The sequence below is a fragment of the Trichosurus vulpecula genome, chromosome 1 (assembly GCF_011100635.1).
Source record: "Trichosurus vulpecula isolate mTriVul1 chromosome 1, mTriVul1.pri, whole genome shotgun sequence".
NCBI classification, from domain to species: Eukaryota; Metazoa; Chordata; class Mammalia; order Diprotodontia; family Phalangeridae; genus Trichosurus; species Trichosurus vulpecula.
Genome location: NC_050573.1, coordinates 53208918 through 53223892, shown reverse-complemented (window position 1 = coordinate 53223892; position 14975 = coordinate 53208918). Strand labels below are relative to the sequence as shown.

Genomic DNA, 14975 nt, shown 5'->3' with positions numbered 1-14975 from the left:
CAGACTGATCTTTGTGAGTATAAATTGAGACATCTTTTGTCTCAATTCTTACCCAGCCCTTCGTCTTGAATGGGTGTGGCCTCAGACAAACTGAGACCTGGGAAAGACCTTAATTTAGGAAGGCCAAAGTCACCCACTGCATCCTGAGCCATTTTTTTTTCATATGTTGGCATTTATTATTTAAGTTCAAGAACAGATTGTGAAAGGGGTGGGTGTGGGAGGGCCTAGGGGAGAGGGAGGGAGGAGACAGGGAGACAAGAGTCTCTCATCTGTGTCTGCTCTAGACGGGGTTGATCCTGATTTCTGAGCCTTGGTTCAGGGCACACAACGAAGCACTCGATTAAGATGAGGTTGGGGGGTACAGGTTTAGGAAAACACGGTGGGGGTGGGGGTGGCCAGAGTTACACATCCAACCAGAAGTGGGGGCTGGGATTCTCCTTGGATCAGCAGCACCGCTTCTTTTTAGGAATTGAAGCATAGTGATAAATTCCATCCCACTTATTTCAGCTCTTATAAAACATTCTTGTAGTTAAAAGTCTTTGTGCTAAAGAATTCTCTCTAACTTGTACTTTGCTTCTAGTTTCTTTGAATATGCATCCAACTTGTAAGCTGCCTGCTCAAGAGCTGCTACTTGCTCCTCAGTTAGAGTGATCTGATCCAGATAAGGCTGAAGTGCTGCATATTTCTGGTTTAAGTCCTTTAGGTTTCTACTTATGTTTACTGCAATATCTTTCATTTCTAGATACTTCAAGCTAGTCAGTTTGTTCATATTTTCCAGAAGTTTACAGTCTTCACTGGTAGCTGTCAGCTTGCCCATCAGGTACGTGGCCATTTTGGAGAACACGTCCTGGCACAGCCCCATGATGTCCACCTCTCGGGCTCCGTGGCCTCCTCCGCTGTCTCCACCATGGCATCGTCTAGGCCAGGGAAGGGAGGTAGGAGAAAGGATAGAGGGAAGGATGGGATGGGGAAGAAGGGGGAAAGGAAGGGGGAAAGGGAGGGGGAGGGAGGGGAAGGGAGAGGGGCAGGAGTGGAAGGGAAGGGAGAAAAGGGGACGCATCCTGGGCCATTTTGACCTTTGTCTTGACACTGGACTTTAAGGACTCTGTAGGAGAGAGTGAGGCTGATGATTTTGTGCACCAAGTCACCCTCATCATGTCATTGGTCCTCTTCGAGAAAGAAGGACCACCACCACCACCACCAAACAAGGAGATATGAAAATATATACCACCTCTTGCTCTTTTATGGAAGTGGGGGTCCATTACACATAACACCAGATTTTTTTAACATGTTGATTGGTTTTGCAGAAATTTTCTCTCTCTCTCTCCATACATATATATATATATATATATATATATAAATTAAAGAGAGAATGGCTCTCTGGAAGGGAGAAAGATATAGAAAGAAATGTAGGTGATCTAAAAACAAAATATATCAATAATAATCTTTAAAAAAAGAATTTGAACTCCTTGAAAGCAGAGGCTATCTTTTGTCTTTCTTTGTATAACTAGTTCTTAGTACAAAGTACCTGGCACATAGCACCTAATAAACTGAATGATTGATTTAGAGGCTACAAACTGCTGGTCTACCTTGCTACCTAGTCACCAAGTCATGGCCACCTGTGAAGGTGTTATTATCACCCTAACATTACAGATGAGGATACTAAAGCTCAGAAAGCTTAAATAGTTGTATCAACAATCCAGCTAGTGTTGTATTGAGAGCGAGTAAGATACGCCACAGAGTATAAGTTTTAAATGGAGAATTTATTAGCCGGCGTCCATCCCAGGGCATAAGCAGCCCAAATCAGAATGGCCCCGAATTCGGCTGAAGGAGTCATATTTATACGGAAATCAAGATGCAGTGGCTAATTGTCTCTTGAAACTTACATATGTTATTTTAGCAGACCCGGCAAGCCTGTGTTACCTCACTTTTATGGCCAAGATACAAGAAGAGGAACTTCCTTAATGGAATAGATGTAAATACAACAAATCAGATAGCTGACAAAGTGTCAACTGAAATTATAATCCAGGATCTCTGTGTCCAATTTGCCATTTACATTCCACAACATGGTATATGCCCATAAAATATAAGGATAAGGAAAAGTCACATAATTCAAGATAACTTCTGGGGCTAAGGTTTTCACCCTTAATGGATGTGGACAGACCAAGGGATGCTCCATCTGGGTTTGTTGACATAAGATAGAGACATCTCTGAGCCCACTCAGAGAACAAAGAGACTGTTAGGGTTAGGCTTTTCTTCTAGTTAATTAGTTCAGGCTCTGAGTCTTGAGCAGTCACAGGGCCCCAAGGACAAATGGCAGTGTCTTAGTCCATCCTTTCTTATGCAGACTGGGGGTTTTATCAGGGGCTGTGGGGCAGGGATCTTCAGCAATAACAAGTACCACACTAGCAGCTTCTGTAGGGGTGTAAGATACACCAACGACCAGCACCCAGAAAGCTGCCAACACAGGTCCTTTTTATCTGCTTTGCTTAAGGAAAGCAACATTAAGGGGTTAACAATCTTACTTTAATCCAGCACACAAATAACATCCACCTAGTTCAGGGGGGAAAGCCAGCACCCTGAATTACAGACCAAATACAATTTGTAGTTATCAACATCTGGGTGTACAGCCGGGGAGCTCATTAGAACGGCTGGCCCAGAGTCAAATGCCACTCCTGCTGTGGCTCAGAGCTCCAAGGGAGAACGATAACCTTTGCCCTTATATATCCTGTTCAGGACCTCACCCAGGCTGGGCATGGAGAAGTTCCCCAACCCCAATATCACATCAGATACAAACCAATGGCTCCCAGTTGTCTTGGTGCTGAGAAATACAAAAACATCCCACTTTATCTGCTCCATTCAAACAAAGGCCAGGATCATTAAAGGTCAACAGCAAAAAGTCCCACCTTGATTACATATAATACACCAACTAACAGGTACAGTTAATCCTTAACTTTCACAGGAGTAACATTTTTAGAAAACAGCTCAAAAGTCAAGCAAATGTTAACACATCAGACCTATGGGAAATAGTGGGTTAGGTTCCTGTGACCAGGAAAAACTATAATCTTCCACTAGAGATTGCTGAAAATACACTGTTCTTCATGCAATTCTTTATGTTAAAAAAATATGATAATATGCACTTTTCTTAACACAATAACTATGAAATAACCTGTAAAATGAAATACATAAAATAAAACTGGTAACATGCAAAACATTTTTTTCACTAGTAATTCTTTAGAATTCTATGAACTTTTGTGCTCACATCACAATTTAAAAAAAATCATTTCAGACAATATTCATTTTTCATAACACATGAAATCTACAGTACCATATATACTGTACAGCAAATAAAATTCTTAAAACTAAAACATTTTTAAAACCTGAATCTTCCATTGTGTCAGATGGCAGTATGAGGGCATTATATACTACACTGTTGCATACTGCATACTACAGTATTGTAAACCTCTCTACTTTGGCTGCCCTCTGAAAACCGAGGAAGAGGTTCCTAGGACTTTAGTTACTGTTGTCAGAAGAGGAGACTGTTGAGGTCTCAGCATCTCCTCCAACACTGTGCTTTATGCCTGGTGGACAGGATTGGAGATCTTGAAGAACACAGATGCTTGGAATGATCTTCGGTAATGTTGGTGGGTCATTGCAGATCCTTGATGGTCTTGGATTATGGAAATGTAGCAGAGGCTTAACCTTGAGGCTGTGTGATCAATAATGGGACCACAACCTCGATAACTCTACTAGCTGATTGATTAGTTCAACGGTAGCTGCAGACATTCATCTAACACCTGTATTTCTCACTAAGTCACATCACTAACTTTGTATACTTGGGCTTAGAGCCCAAAGGACTTGCAATATGCTTTCGGTGCATAACTGTAACACAAAACTTGAGTTTTAAAGGCAAACAACGAAAATATACAACAAATGCATGGAAGGCTCTTTACTTTTCGACAGCAGAGTGAACAAGACCAATAGGATATCCTTCTATGATCCCAGCCACTCCACAAACTTGCACACACCCCTCTCATTTTTTTCCCTCTACTGAGCAGAGCTGTGAATGTTCTTGTTTTGAGTTGCAAAGTGAAAATGAGTTTGCTAATAAAATCATGACAATGCTTGAAGCCTCGAAAGTTAAACACTCAGATGTTGAGGATTGACAGACAGTACCAGGAATGAGATTTGAACCTAGAACTTCCTGACTCCAAATCTGCTGCCTCTTTACAAACTGGTAGAGTTGGAAAGAATTGTAGATGGCATTTGGTCCAGCAGCTCTCATTTTACAGTTGAGGAAAGAGGGTAAGTGACTTGCTGAATTCACACAGGAAGTAAGCTTCAGAGTTGCAGTGGGAACTCTGGTCCAATAACTCCAAGTGGGACGCTCTTCCCACTGCTGTAAAGATATTGGGATTCCCCTTCAGCCTCAGGTTTATGTAGGTGATTTTAGAGAGCCCTTATTCTATGAAGCAGGGATTCCACGGAGGGAGGATTCAGCTTCCTCTGCTTGGCCCCCAGGGGGCAGAATGAGGAACATGTGGGGAAGAATCATAGGTGAATTTCAGCTTAACAAAAGAAAAAATCTTTCTAACAATGAAAGCTGTATAAAAGTGGAATAGACTGCATCTCTTCTCTTTGAGGATCTTTAAGCAGAGGCGTTATGATCCCGGGTGCGGAATTTTGTTGGACTGGATAAACCATTGGGTCTTCTGGTTCTGAGATTTTACGATTACTTGCTAATAATGTGTCTTTGAATAGGTGAAAAGCCCAACTCAACTGATGCCACTAGAGGGCGCGCAAATGCTAATAAACTGTAGGCTGGACTCAATTACAAAGATGGTTCCTAGCTCTATAAAATAAATTTTGGTGTACTTTGATTGGTATGGCACTGAACAAGTAAATTAATTTAGGTACAATTGTCACTTATCTTACGTTATATTGGCCTAACCATGACATTTTCCCAATAGTTTCGATCTGATTTTGTTTGTGTGAAGAGTGTTTTGCGATTGTGTCCATACAGTTCCTTGGTTTGTCTTGGCAGGTAGAGTCCCAAGTATTTTATGTTGTCTACAGTTATTTTAAATGGCATTTCTCTCTCTCTTGCTGTTGGACATTGTTGGTAATATATAGAAATGCTGATGATTTATGTGGGTTTATTTTATATCCTGCAACTTTGCCAAAGTTGTTAAATATTTCAATTCATTTTTTAGTTGATTCCTGAGGATTCTCTAAGTATACCATCATATCTACAAAGAGTTTGTTGTGTTTGTCCTTCATTTTCGAAGAGGACCATGACAACAGGGAAATGATGATATGATTTGCAGTTGACTTTGATTTGGGTGAGAGAGGGCTGTGTGAGGTCAGCAGCCTAACTTTCTCCTCCAGAGCCATCTGGGTCCAGGGGCCTGATATTCACCAAGACCATTGGAGTTGGCCCAGAATGACCCTGGCCCTTTCAGGCTTTTCAGGTTCTCACTTTGAGTGAGGCAACGCCCATTCAGTGAAGGCCTCTTTAAGAAGTGGGTCAAAGGTTGAGTCCTTTAATCAAAAACTCAAAAAAAAATATATCAAACTGGGAGGGGAAGACCCTCAGGGTTCCTGCCCAAAAGAGAAACAGTTACTATTTGGTATTTACATTCACTGTGTGCTAGGAGGGTACGAACCTATTGTCTAATCTAGTTGCTCCAGAGTGAGTTTGGTTTAAGGGAGGGGGAAGGGGAGGAGGAGGGGGAGGGAGTCTGAAAGGGCCAGGGTTTCCTAATGCATCCTGGACCATCTCCAGTTGACCTGGTGAATATCAGGCCACTGGACCCGGATGGCTCTGGAGGAGAAAGTGAGGCTGGTGACCTTGCACAGCCCTGCCTTACTCAAATCAAAGTCAACTGCTATAGCTAAAATATTTTCCCCACACAATATTGATGCAGAGATGCTTCCAACGCCCACCTTTCATGCAAACAGGAAGCATTATATGACTTTCGCTGGATGCAGAGAACAGGTGAACAAAAAATTTCAGGGCCATTTGTGAGGAAAGTTCCTAGCAACACTATTTAGATAAGGACAAAGATGCTTTCTTTGCCCAACTTTTGGCAGCTTGAGTACAAAAAGGAGAATTGTAGGATTTCAGATCTGTAGGCATCTTCTTCCCACTGTAGCCTTCTGGCTTCAGTCAAGTTGATCAGAATTCATCCACTTCCTTCTCACACACCTTCAATGATGGGGATCTCCCCACCTACCTGAGATAGACCATTCTACTGTGGGATAACACATAGCATTAGAAATGTGTTCCTTGTGTTAATGCCAAATCTGTTTGCCTCACTGCTCCTATTTCTGGTTCCTGGTGTCATTCATCAAATCCTTCCTTCCACACGCCTGTCCTTGAAATACTTGAAGACAGTCATCATTCCCTTCCCTCAGTTCCTTCAATCTATCTTTAGGTATCAAGTCGGGAAGAAGCAATAAGCATTAACGATTTTCGGGAGGGGAATACAAAAGAATGTAAAAAAATAGTCTCTGCCCTCAAGGAACTAATAGGTGAGACCACATGTGAACAAATACATGGAAACTGGATATAGACCAAATAAATCAGAGATAATCTCCGAGGGAAAGGGCAAGAAGATTAAGGCAAATCTCAGAAAGCTTCTGGAAGAAGGCAGGATTTTAAATAAAAATTAAAGAAAGCCAGGAAAGCCAAGAGACAGAGGTGAATAGCAAGAGAATTCCAGCCAGTGAAAATACATTGAGTCAGAAGAAAATTAGAATAGTAATAAGGGTAGCTAACATTTATATAGTGCCTACTACGTTGTACTAAGCGCTTTACAATTATCGTCTCATTTGCTCCTCGTAATAATCCTAGAAGGTAGGTGCTATTATTCTCTTCACTTTACAAATGAGGAAACTGAGTCAGACAGAGGTTAAGCAACTTGCTGACTCAGGTGTTCCTGACTTTTAATTGAGGCCACATTCAAACTCTGGTTTCCTGACTCAAGGTTCAGATTTGACTTCTTTGGTATATTGGTTTCACAGTGGGAAATTCTTCATTAGAAAAAAAAATCTCATGAAGCGCACTACATGCTCGCCTTTTTTGCTTCTCTTTTGTTTTTGTTTTTGGGTTGTTTTTTTTTTTTTTGGTTCTGTTTCTTCTTTCTCATGATTCATTCCATTGGTCAAAATTCTTCTCCACAACTTGACTAGTGCATAAATTAATTCAATGCGAAGTTATACAGGACAGTTATATGAGCTTCCATGCCATCTTGGGGAGGGAGGGGGGAGGGAGGGGAGAAAATCTGGAACTCAAAACTATGTAGAACCATGTGTGGTAAACTAAAAATAAATAAATAAATTCAAAAAAAATTTAAAAAATAGATAAGCTAAAAAAAAAATTGTAAATATAAGACACACACACACACACAAAAATCTCATTCTATCCATTTGTTAGCTAACTTGCCAAAGTCAATTGATAAACGTAAAGAAATCCCAAGGCCTCGGCAAGAGACTCACCCGTTATTGTCTGGTTATTTCAGAGCGAATCTTGCAAAGCCCCCAGGAGGCCTGGTCTAGTAGGAAGACAATGCGCTTTGTTTGTTACAGGCAAGGTTAGTTTCTGCTTTCCATCCTTTGACTCTGATTGGGAAAATCCACTCCTGCTAGACAACACTGGTCCCATGGTGTCCAACTGTTTCCAAACACTCCAGGAAACTCCAAAAACTGGGGCCAGAGTTAATGAAAGCCCAACACACGTGATAGGACATTTGTCATCTAAGGACTATTTCTGAATGTGGCTTCTCTCTACTCCTCCAGGCCCAACAGAGTTGAATTGGAATTACAGAAACATAAGACTATGGAGCACTCGAAAGAGGGCTTGTGGAACAGGGCATCAGAGCTGGATAGAACATCACAAATCCTTTGGTCTGAAACCGCAGTTACGGGAAACTGAGGCACAGAGTAGGCAAGGCATTGACATGCCAGATTTGTAGTTTTTGTTAAATGGCCCAAACTTTAGATATCTGTCACAAGTTTATGGGAAAATCTTAGTATCTTTCAAACTCTTCATAAAATATATTAAGAATGGACTAAAGCTTGAAATGTAGGTTTATAATCAAATTTATAATCAAAAGCTAAAATGAAAGCTATTTGAATTCATAGAAGTTTATAGTGAAAGAGATAAGCCACGACCGTTCTCCTTTTGAGGGTGGAGGTTTCCTCATCTATAAAATTAAGGGCTATAGTAGATGGTTTTCTAAAGCTTCTTCCAGCTCTGACATTCTGTGGGCTGTAACTTCTATGTGATAGAAGCTCTCACAGTTGTAATAATAAAAGACAGAAAAAAAAATGTTCAGATGATGCACTTTAACTTAATCCATGTTATTAACATTTTCTCAATTACTTTCTTTGCTGATTCTTTATAAATTAATAAATGCTTTATTTATTGATTTATAATCAACTAAACAAAAAAATCCTGATTTATAGTATTTGCTGATTTCCAAAGTGTCAATGCTCACCTTGAAAATGTAACCATGCTTCCCCAATTGATAAATGGTCAAAGGATATGAACAGGCAGTTTTCAGGTGAAGAAATTAAAGTTATCTATAGTCACATGAAAAAAATGCTCCAAAACGCTATTGATTAGAGAAATGCAAATCAAAACAACTCCAAGATACCACCACATACCTATCACATTAGCTAACATGACAAAACAGGAAAATGATAAATGTTGGAGAAGATGTGGGAAAAATGGAACACTAATACAATGTTGGTACAGTTGTGAACTGATCCAACCATTCTGGGGAACAATTTGGAACTATGCCCAAAGGGCTATAAAAATGTGTATACCCTTTGACTCAGCAATACCACTACTAGGTCTGTATCCCAAAGACAGCATGAAAAAAGGGAAAGGACCCATATGTACAAAAATATTTATAGCAGCTTTTTTTTTGCGGTAGCCAAGAATTGGAAATTGAAGAGATGCCCATCGATCGGGGAATGGTTGAACAAGTTGTGGTACGTAAATGTAATGGAATACTATTGTGCTATAAGAAATGATGAGCAGGCAGACTTCAGAAAAACCTGGAAATACTTATATGAACAGTTGCTGAGTGAAGTGGGCAGAACCAGGACAACATTGTATACAGCAACGGTCACATTGTACAATGACTAACTTTCATAGACCTGGCTCTTCTCAGCAATGCAAGGATCTAAGACAATTCCAAAAGGCTCATGATGGAAAATGCCATCCACATCCAGAAAAAGAACTATGGAGTCTGAATGCAGATCGAAGCAGACTATTTGCCCTTTTTTCTTTCTTTTGTTGTTTTGTTTTGTTTCTTATTTCTCGTGGTTCCTCCCATTGGTTCTAATACTTCCTTACAACATGACTAATGTGAAAATATGTTTAATATGAATGTATATGTAGAGCCTATATCAGACTGCATGCCATCTTGGGGAGGGAGAGGGGAAGGGAGGGGAGAAAATGGAAAACTCAAAAGCTTATGAAAGTGAATGTTGAAAACTAAAAATAAGTAAATAAATTAAAATTAAAAAAAAAATAAAGAAAATTTAACCATGGGCTCTAGAGAATAGTTCAAGTTAGCTCCTAGATACTCCTGTCCTTGCATAATATGAAGGTCCCACATACATTTTAGACGAATTCTCACTCCTTTGGCTCATTCCCCTACTCAGACAAATTCAGGAACATCACCATCTAACACGGCCCACTCTGCTTCCATTGACTACTCTAGCAAACTCATGCTTGACAAAGCTCAAGCAGTGAACAGGTTTATCTGCAGGTCAGGGAAAACCAATGGGTCACGTCAGAGTTCACTGAAAACAAGAACCCCTATCTGTCGATGACATTTGAAAACACCTGTAGGCCATGGGATACACTTTATATAGCAGGAGAGGAATCTTCCAGGCAGAATCTAAGAGCAGAAAATACTCTGATTCCCACAGAGACTGACCTTGCCTGTAACAAACAAGGCTTCCCTGTGAATGATAACAGCTAGCATTTGTATAGAGCATTAAGGTTCACAAAGCTCTTTATGTGTATTATTTCATTCGACCTTCCCAATAACCTTGTAGGGGAGGTATTGTTATTGATCGCACTTTACAGGGGAGAGAAGTGAGGCTGGGAAAATTCAGTGTGGCTTGTCCAGAGTTGAACAGCCAGTAAGTACCTAATAGATATTTCAGACTGTGGTCTTCCTGACACCAGCTCTTACACTCTCCCCACCGCACGGCCTAGCTGCCACACAAGTAGCTGGATGGTAACTGGTGAGTTCCATGCCCTGCCCAGTCTCAGAATTTCTTCAAGTTTGGACTGTGGCTTTATTTAGCATGTGACAAGGAAATAGTTAGGACATAGTTTTTTAATGAGATAGAGATACACCAAAGAGGCCAAAGACAGAAATAAAAGTCCTATATCCCCTGAAAATATTCATAGCAGCATTTTTGGGAATAGCTAAGAAACCACAGTTTAGTGCCCACCCACTGGGGAATGACTAAATGAACTGCCGCACATGAAGCTAATGGAATATTGCAGTAGATTCCCAGAGGTCTAGATGGTTTCAGCCATTTATAGGTTGGATTTCCAGCAAGTGTTTCCTCTAGCGTGGACCCTCAAAGAGTGGCTCTTCCTGAGGCTTTTTGGGGGCCTAGCAGGTGGCACCCCATTGTCACCTACGTTGGTTCCTCCTCTGTCCTGGGCGTTGTTCTAGATGGGCATTGTCCTGCCTGCTCCTCTCCACAGATGACTCCTGGCAACCTCTGCTGCAGTGCTCAGCTGGGAAGGTCCCAGTAGTGAAATTCCTCAGGGAAAGGCCTGTCTCGTGGCTAAATGTGTGTATGTATGTTTGGGGGAGGTGGAGGAGGGAATACTTAGGGCTCTCAGGTGATTTTTGTCTTGCTTGCTTTGTTCCAGTGCAATCGTCCCATTCTGAATATCTTCCTTGTGCTATATAGTTCTGATATCTCTTAGATTAGTAGACCTAGAACCAAGAAGATCTGAGTTCAAATTATGTTTATTAGCTGTATGACCCTGGGCAAATCACTTGACTATTCTAAGCTTCGGTTTCATTATGGAAAAGGGGTTAATAGTGGCAACCTCATGAGGCAGATTGAGTTCCCCATTCCCCAGAGTCAAGAGAGGGCACCAAGGGCAGCTCAAGGTCCACCTGCACCTCCCTTCCCTTAGTTCCCTCACTCACCTGCATTCCTCCTCTCCTTTATTCCCCTCCCCTCACCTGAACAATCCCTGAAGATCCTGTGTGCGTTGGGGTATGTAAGGGAGGGGGGAAAAGTGCACCCAGTTGATTGAAGCATTTGGAAAACAGGTGCAATGAGTAACACCTGGGTATCTCTCACCTCCAGGAAGGGGGAGGGGAAAAAAAGGCCAGCTCAACCCCGTAACACTGACAGAACAAGACATTTGTAGTTGCAGACACACGCTGGGAACATCCCGCTTACTACAGCCTTGCTTTTCGGGGAAATGCACCTAGTCTCAGAACACTCAGAGGATAAGATACTTGTAGCATAATCTACAATATTTAATAACATTTCAGCTGCCTCAAGCTTGGTTGTTTGTAAAAGCTAATCTTGTTTGAGAAAACTCGGACCCCTCATCTTAGTCATGTTCTGGGTAAACTGAGGCATCACACATACACAGGCTTACCTCCTAAGGTTGCTGTAAGGATAAAATGAGATGATCTATGTAAATGTGCTTTGTAAACCTTAAAGGACTATATAAAATGCTAGCTATTGTTTTCCTCCTCAAAATATTCACTTATTTACAATTTTAGAATAACCAGCTAACATCTGGGTCCCATATTTGTGGCAAACCAATAACCCCCATTTATAAAAGTGCGTTGTTATGATGGCAAGATTTGCTCCCAGGTATCAGAGTCTGGTGTCACTGCCGAATGCTTATAGAAGAGGATTTCTTCCTCTTTGGGCCCCAAACTTCAATTACAGGGAATGCTCTCTCCATTGGGTTACAGAATAGAATGGATGGCATGGGTAGCAACACCACAGTGGTTGTTCTTGTCTTTTGCAATATCCATGTAGCCTTTTTCACCCCACCTCACACCCCAGCTATTTTTAAGAATCCAGAATTTCTTCTCTCATACTAGTTTTGTTCTTCTGATTAATTCCTCCTCTATAGTAGTAGAAGGACTATGGTGCATTCATTGTCACAAGCACTGGCCCCACAGTTGCCACAGCCTGCATCAGAATTTCTTCATTTCCAAAGGGGAGAAGCACATGATTTTTCATTTTAACAACTCACTTCTATATGAGCACTGCTTATTTTTCTTGGCCACGTAAGAGTAGGACTCCTCAGAGACTATGACTTTTTTTTATGTCGTGTTGTCATTTTTATTATACTGGTTCAAATTATGCATGAGCAATAAAGGTTTCCCCATTTAGGTCTGTCCTTACTTCTGAAATGTTACATAGCTGGAGTCAAATAATTACTGAATGTATCTGAGTAGATACACTCCCAAATATTTGGTGTTTTCTGTAATGATTTTTTTCTTCATATTTCTATTATTTAATATTTTAGTTTTCAACATTGATTTTCACAAGAATTTGAGTTACAAATTTTCTCCCCATTTCTACCCTCTCCCCACCCCAAGATGGCATGTATTCTGATTGCCCCTTTCTCCAGTCTGCCCTCCCTTCTGTCACCCCACTCCCCTCGCCCTTATCCCCTTTCCCCTTACTTTCTTGTAGGGCAGGATAGATTTCTATAGCCCATTGACTGTACATCTTATTTCCTAGTTGCATGTAAAAAAAACAAAAAACAAAAAAAAACCCTTTTTTTTGAGCATTTGTTTTTAGAACTTTGAGTGCCAAATTCTCTCTCTTCTTCCCTCCCCACCCACTCTCCCTGAGAAGGCAAGCAATGCAATATAGGCCACACATGTATCATTATGCAAAACATTTCCATAGTAGTGGTGTTGTGAAAGACTAGCTATATTTCCTTCCATCCTATCCCGTCCCCCTTTATTCAATTTTCTCCCTTGACCCTGTTCCTTTTCAAAAGTGTTTGCTTTTGACTACCTCCTCCCACAATCCACCCTCCCTTCTATCATCCCCCCTCTCATCTCCTTCCCCTCTACTTTCCTGTGGGGTAAAATACCCAACTGAGTATATACGTTATTCCCTCCTTAAGCCAAATCTGATGAGAGCAAGATTCACTCATTCTCTTTCTCCTACCCCCCTTCCTTTCCAATAGAAATGCTTTTTCTTGCCACTTTTATGTGAGATAATTTACCCCATTCTATCTCTCCCTTTCTCCTTCTCCCAATATATTCCTTTCTCACCCTTTAATTTATTTTTTTTAGATATCATCCCTTCATATTCAACTCACCCTGTGCCCTCTGTCTATATATATATGTATGTTCCCTTCAACTACCCTAATACTGAGAAAGGTTTCATAAGTTACAAATATCATCTTTCCATGTAGGAATGTAAACAAAACAGTTCAACTTTAGTAAGTCCCTTATGATTTCTCTTTCCTAGTTACCTTTTCATGCTTCTCTTGATTCTTGTATTTGAAAGTAAAATTTTCTATTCAGCTCTGGTCTTTTCATTGAGGAAGCTTGAACTTCATCTATTTTATTGAAAATCCATATTTTGCCTTGGAGCATTATACTCAGTTTTGCTGGGTAGGTGGTTCTTGGTCTTAATCCTAGTTCCATTGACCTCCGGAATATCATACTCCAAGCCCTTTGACCTCTTAGTGCAGAAGCTGCTAGGTCCTGTGCTATCCTGATTGGGTTTCCACAATACTCAAATTGTTTCTTTCTGGCTGCTTGCAATATTTTCTCCTTGACCTGGAAATTTTGAAATTTGGCTACAATATTCCTAGGAGTTTTCTTTTTGGGATCTTTTTCAAGAGGCAATCAGTGGATTCTTTCAATTTCTATTTTACCCTCTGGTTCTAGAATATCAGGGCAGTTTTCCTTGATAATTTCTTGAAAGATGATGTCTAGGCTCTTTTTTTGATCATGGCTTTCAGGTAGTCCAATAATTTTTAAATTGTCTCTCCTGGATCTATTCTCCAGGTCAGTGGTTTTTCCAATGAGACATTTCACATTGTCTTCCATTTTTTTATTCTTTTGGTTCTGTTTTATAATGTCTTGATTTCTCATAAAGTCACTAGCTTCCACTTGCTCCAGGCTAATTTTTAAGGTAGCATTTTCTTCAGTGGTCTTTTGGACCTCCTTTTCCATTTGGCTAATTCTGCCTTTCAAGGCCTTCTGCTCCTCATTGGCTTTTTGGAGCTCTTTTGCCATTTGAGTTAGTCTATTTTTTAAGGTGTTATTTTCTTCAGTATTTTGGGGGGTCTCCTTTAGCAAGTCACTGACTTGTTTTTCATGGTTTTTTTGATTCACTCTCATTTCTCTTCCCAATTTTTCCTCTACTTCTCTTACTTGCTTTTCCAAATCCTTTTTGAGCTCTTCCATGGCCTGAGACCAGTTCATATTTTTCTTGTAGGCTTTTGAGGTAGGCTCTTTGACTTTGTTGACTTCTTCTGGCTGTATATTTTGATCTTCTTTGTCACCAAAAAAAGATTCTATAGTCTGAGTCTGAGTCTGAGTCCATTTACCCTTCCTCATGTTCCCAGCCAACTACTTGATCAGGTTATGACTACCTTCAGAGTAGAGAGTGCCTTGTCCCAAACTTCAGAGGCCTTGCACTGCTGTTTTCAGAGCTACTTCTAAGCCAACACAAGCTCTGCCATACCAGTGCTGCTCTTCCCCCAAGAACCGCCAACCAGGATCTCAACCCAGATCCAAGCAGGGCGAAGCAAGAGAAACCTGTCTCTGCACCAGCAAAGCACTCCCTGCACTCCTGCTCTGGTCTGCTGTTTGATTACTCCCACTGGGTGGACCAGAGACTCTGGAAGCAGCCACAGCTGTAGCTCTGGAAGCAGCAGCTGGAGCTTCCTGCTGCTGCAATGCCACCTCTGCCACCCC

At 40.9% G+C, this 14975-nt stretch overlaps 1 protein-coding gene across 1 annotated transcript; it reads right to left on the bottom strand.

Annotated features, from left to right (window-relative positions):
- Positions 1-544: 544 nt before the first annotated feature.
- On the bottom strand, positions 545-868 carry LOC118857744 (biogenesis of lysosome-related organelles complex 1 subunit 2-like). Its single transcript, XM_036768301.1, has one exon. The coding sequence runs from the start codon at positions 860-862 to the stop codon at positions 545-547; it is 318 nt and encodes a 105-aa protein (XP_036624196.1). The 5' UTR covers positions 863-868.
- Positions 869-14975: the final 14107 nt, after the last annotated feature.

Excerpts from the sequence above, each read along its gene's own strand:
- LOC118857744 (XM_036768301.1), bottom strand. The coding sequence starts at position 862 with ATGGGGCTGTGCCAGGACGTGTTCTCCAAAATGGCCACGTACCTGATG.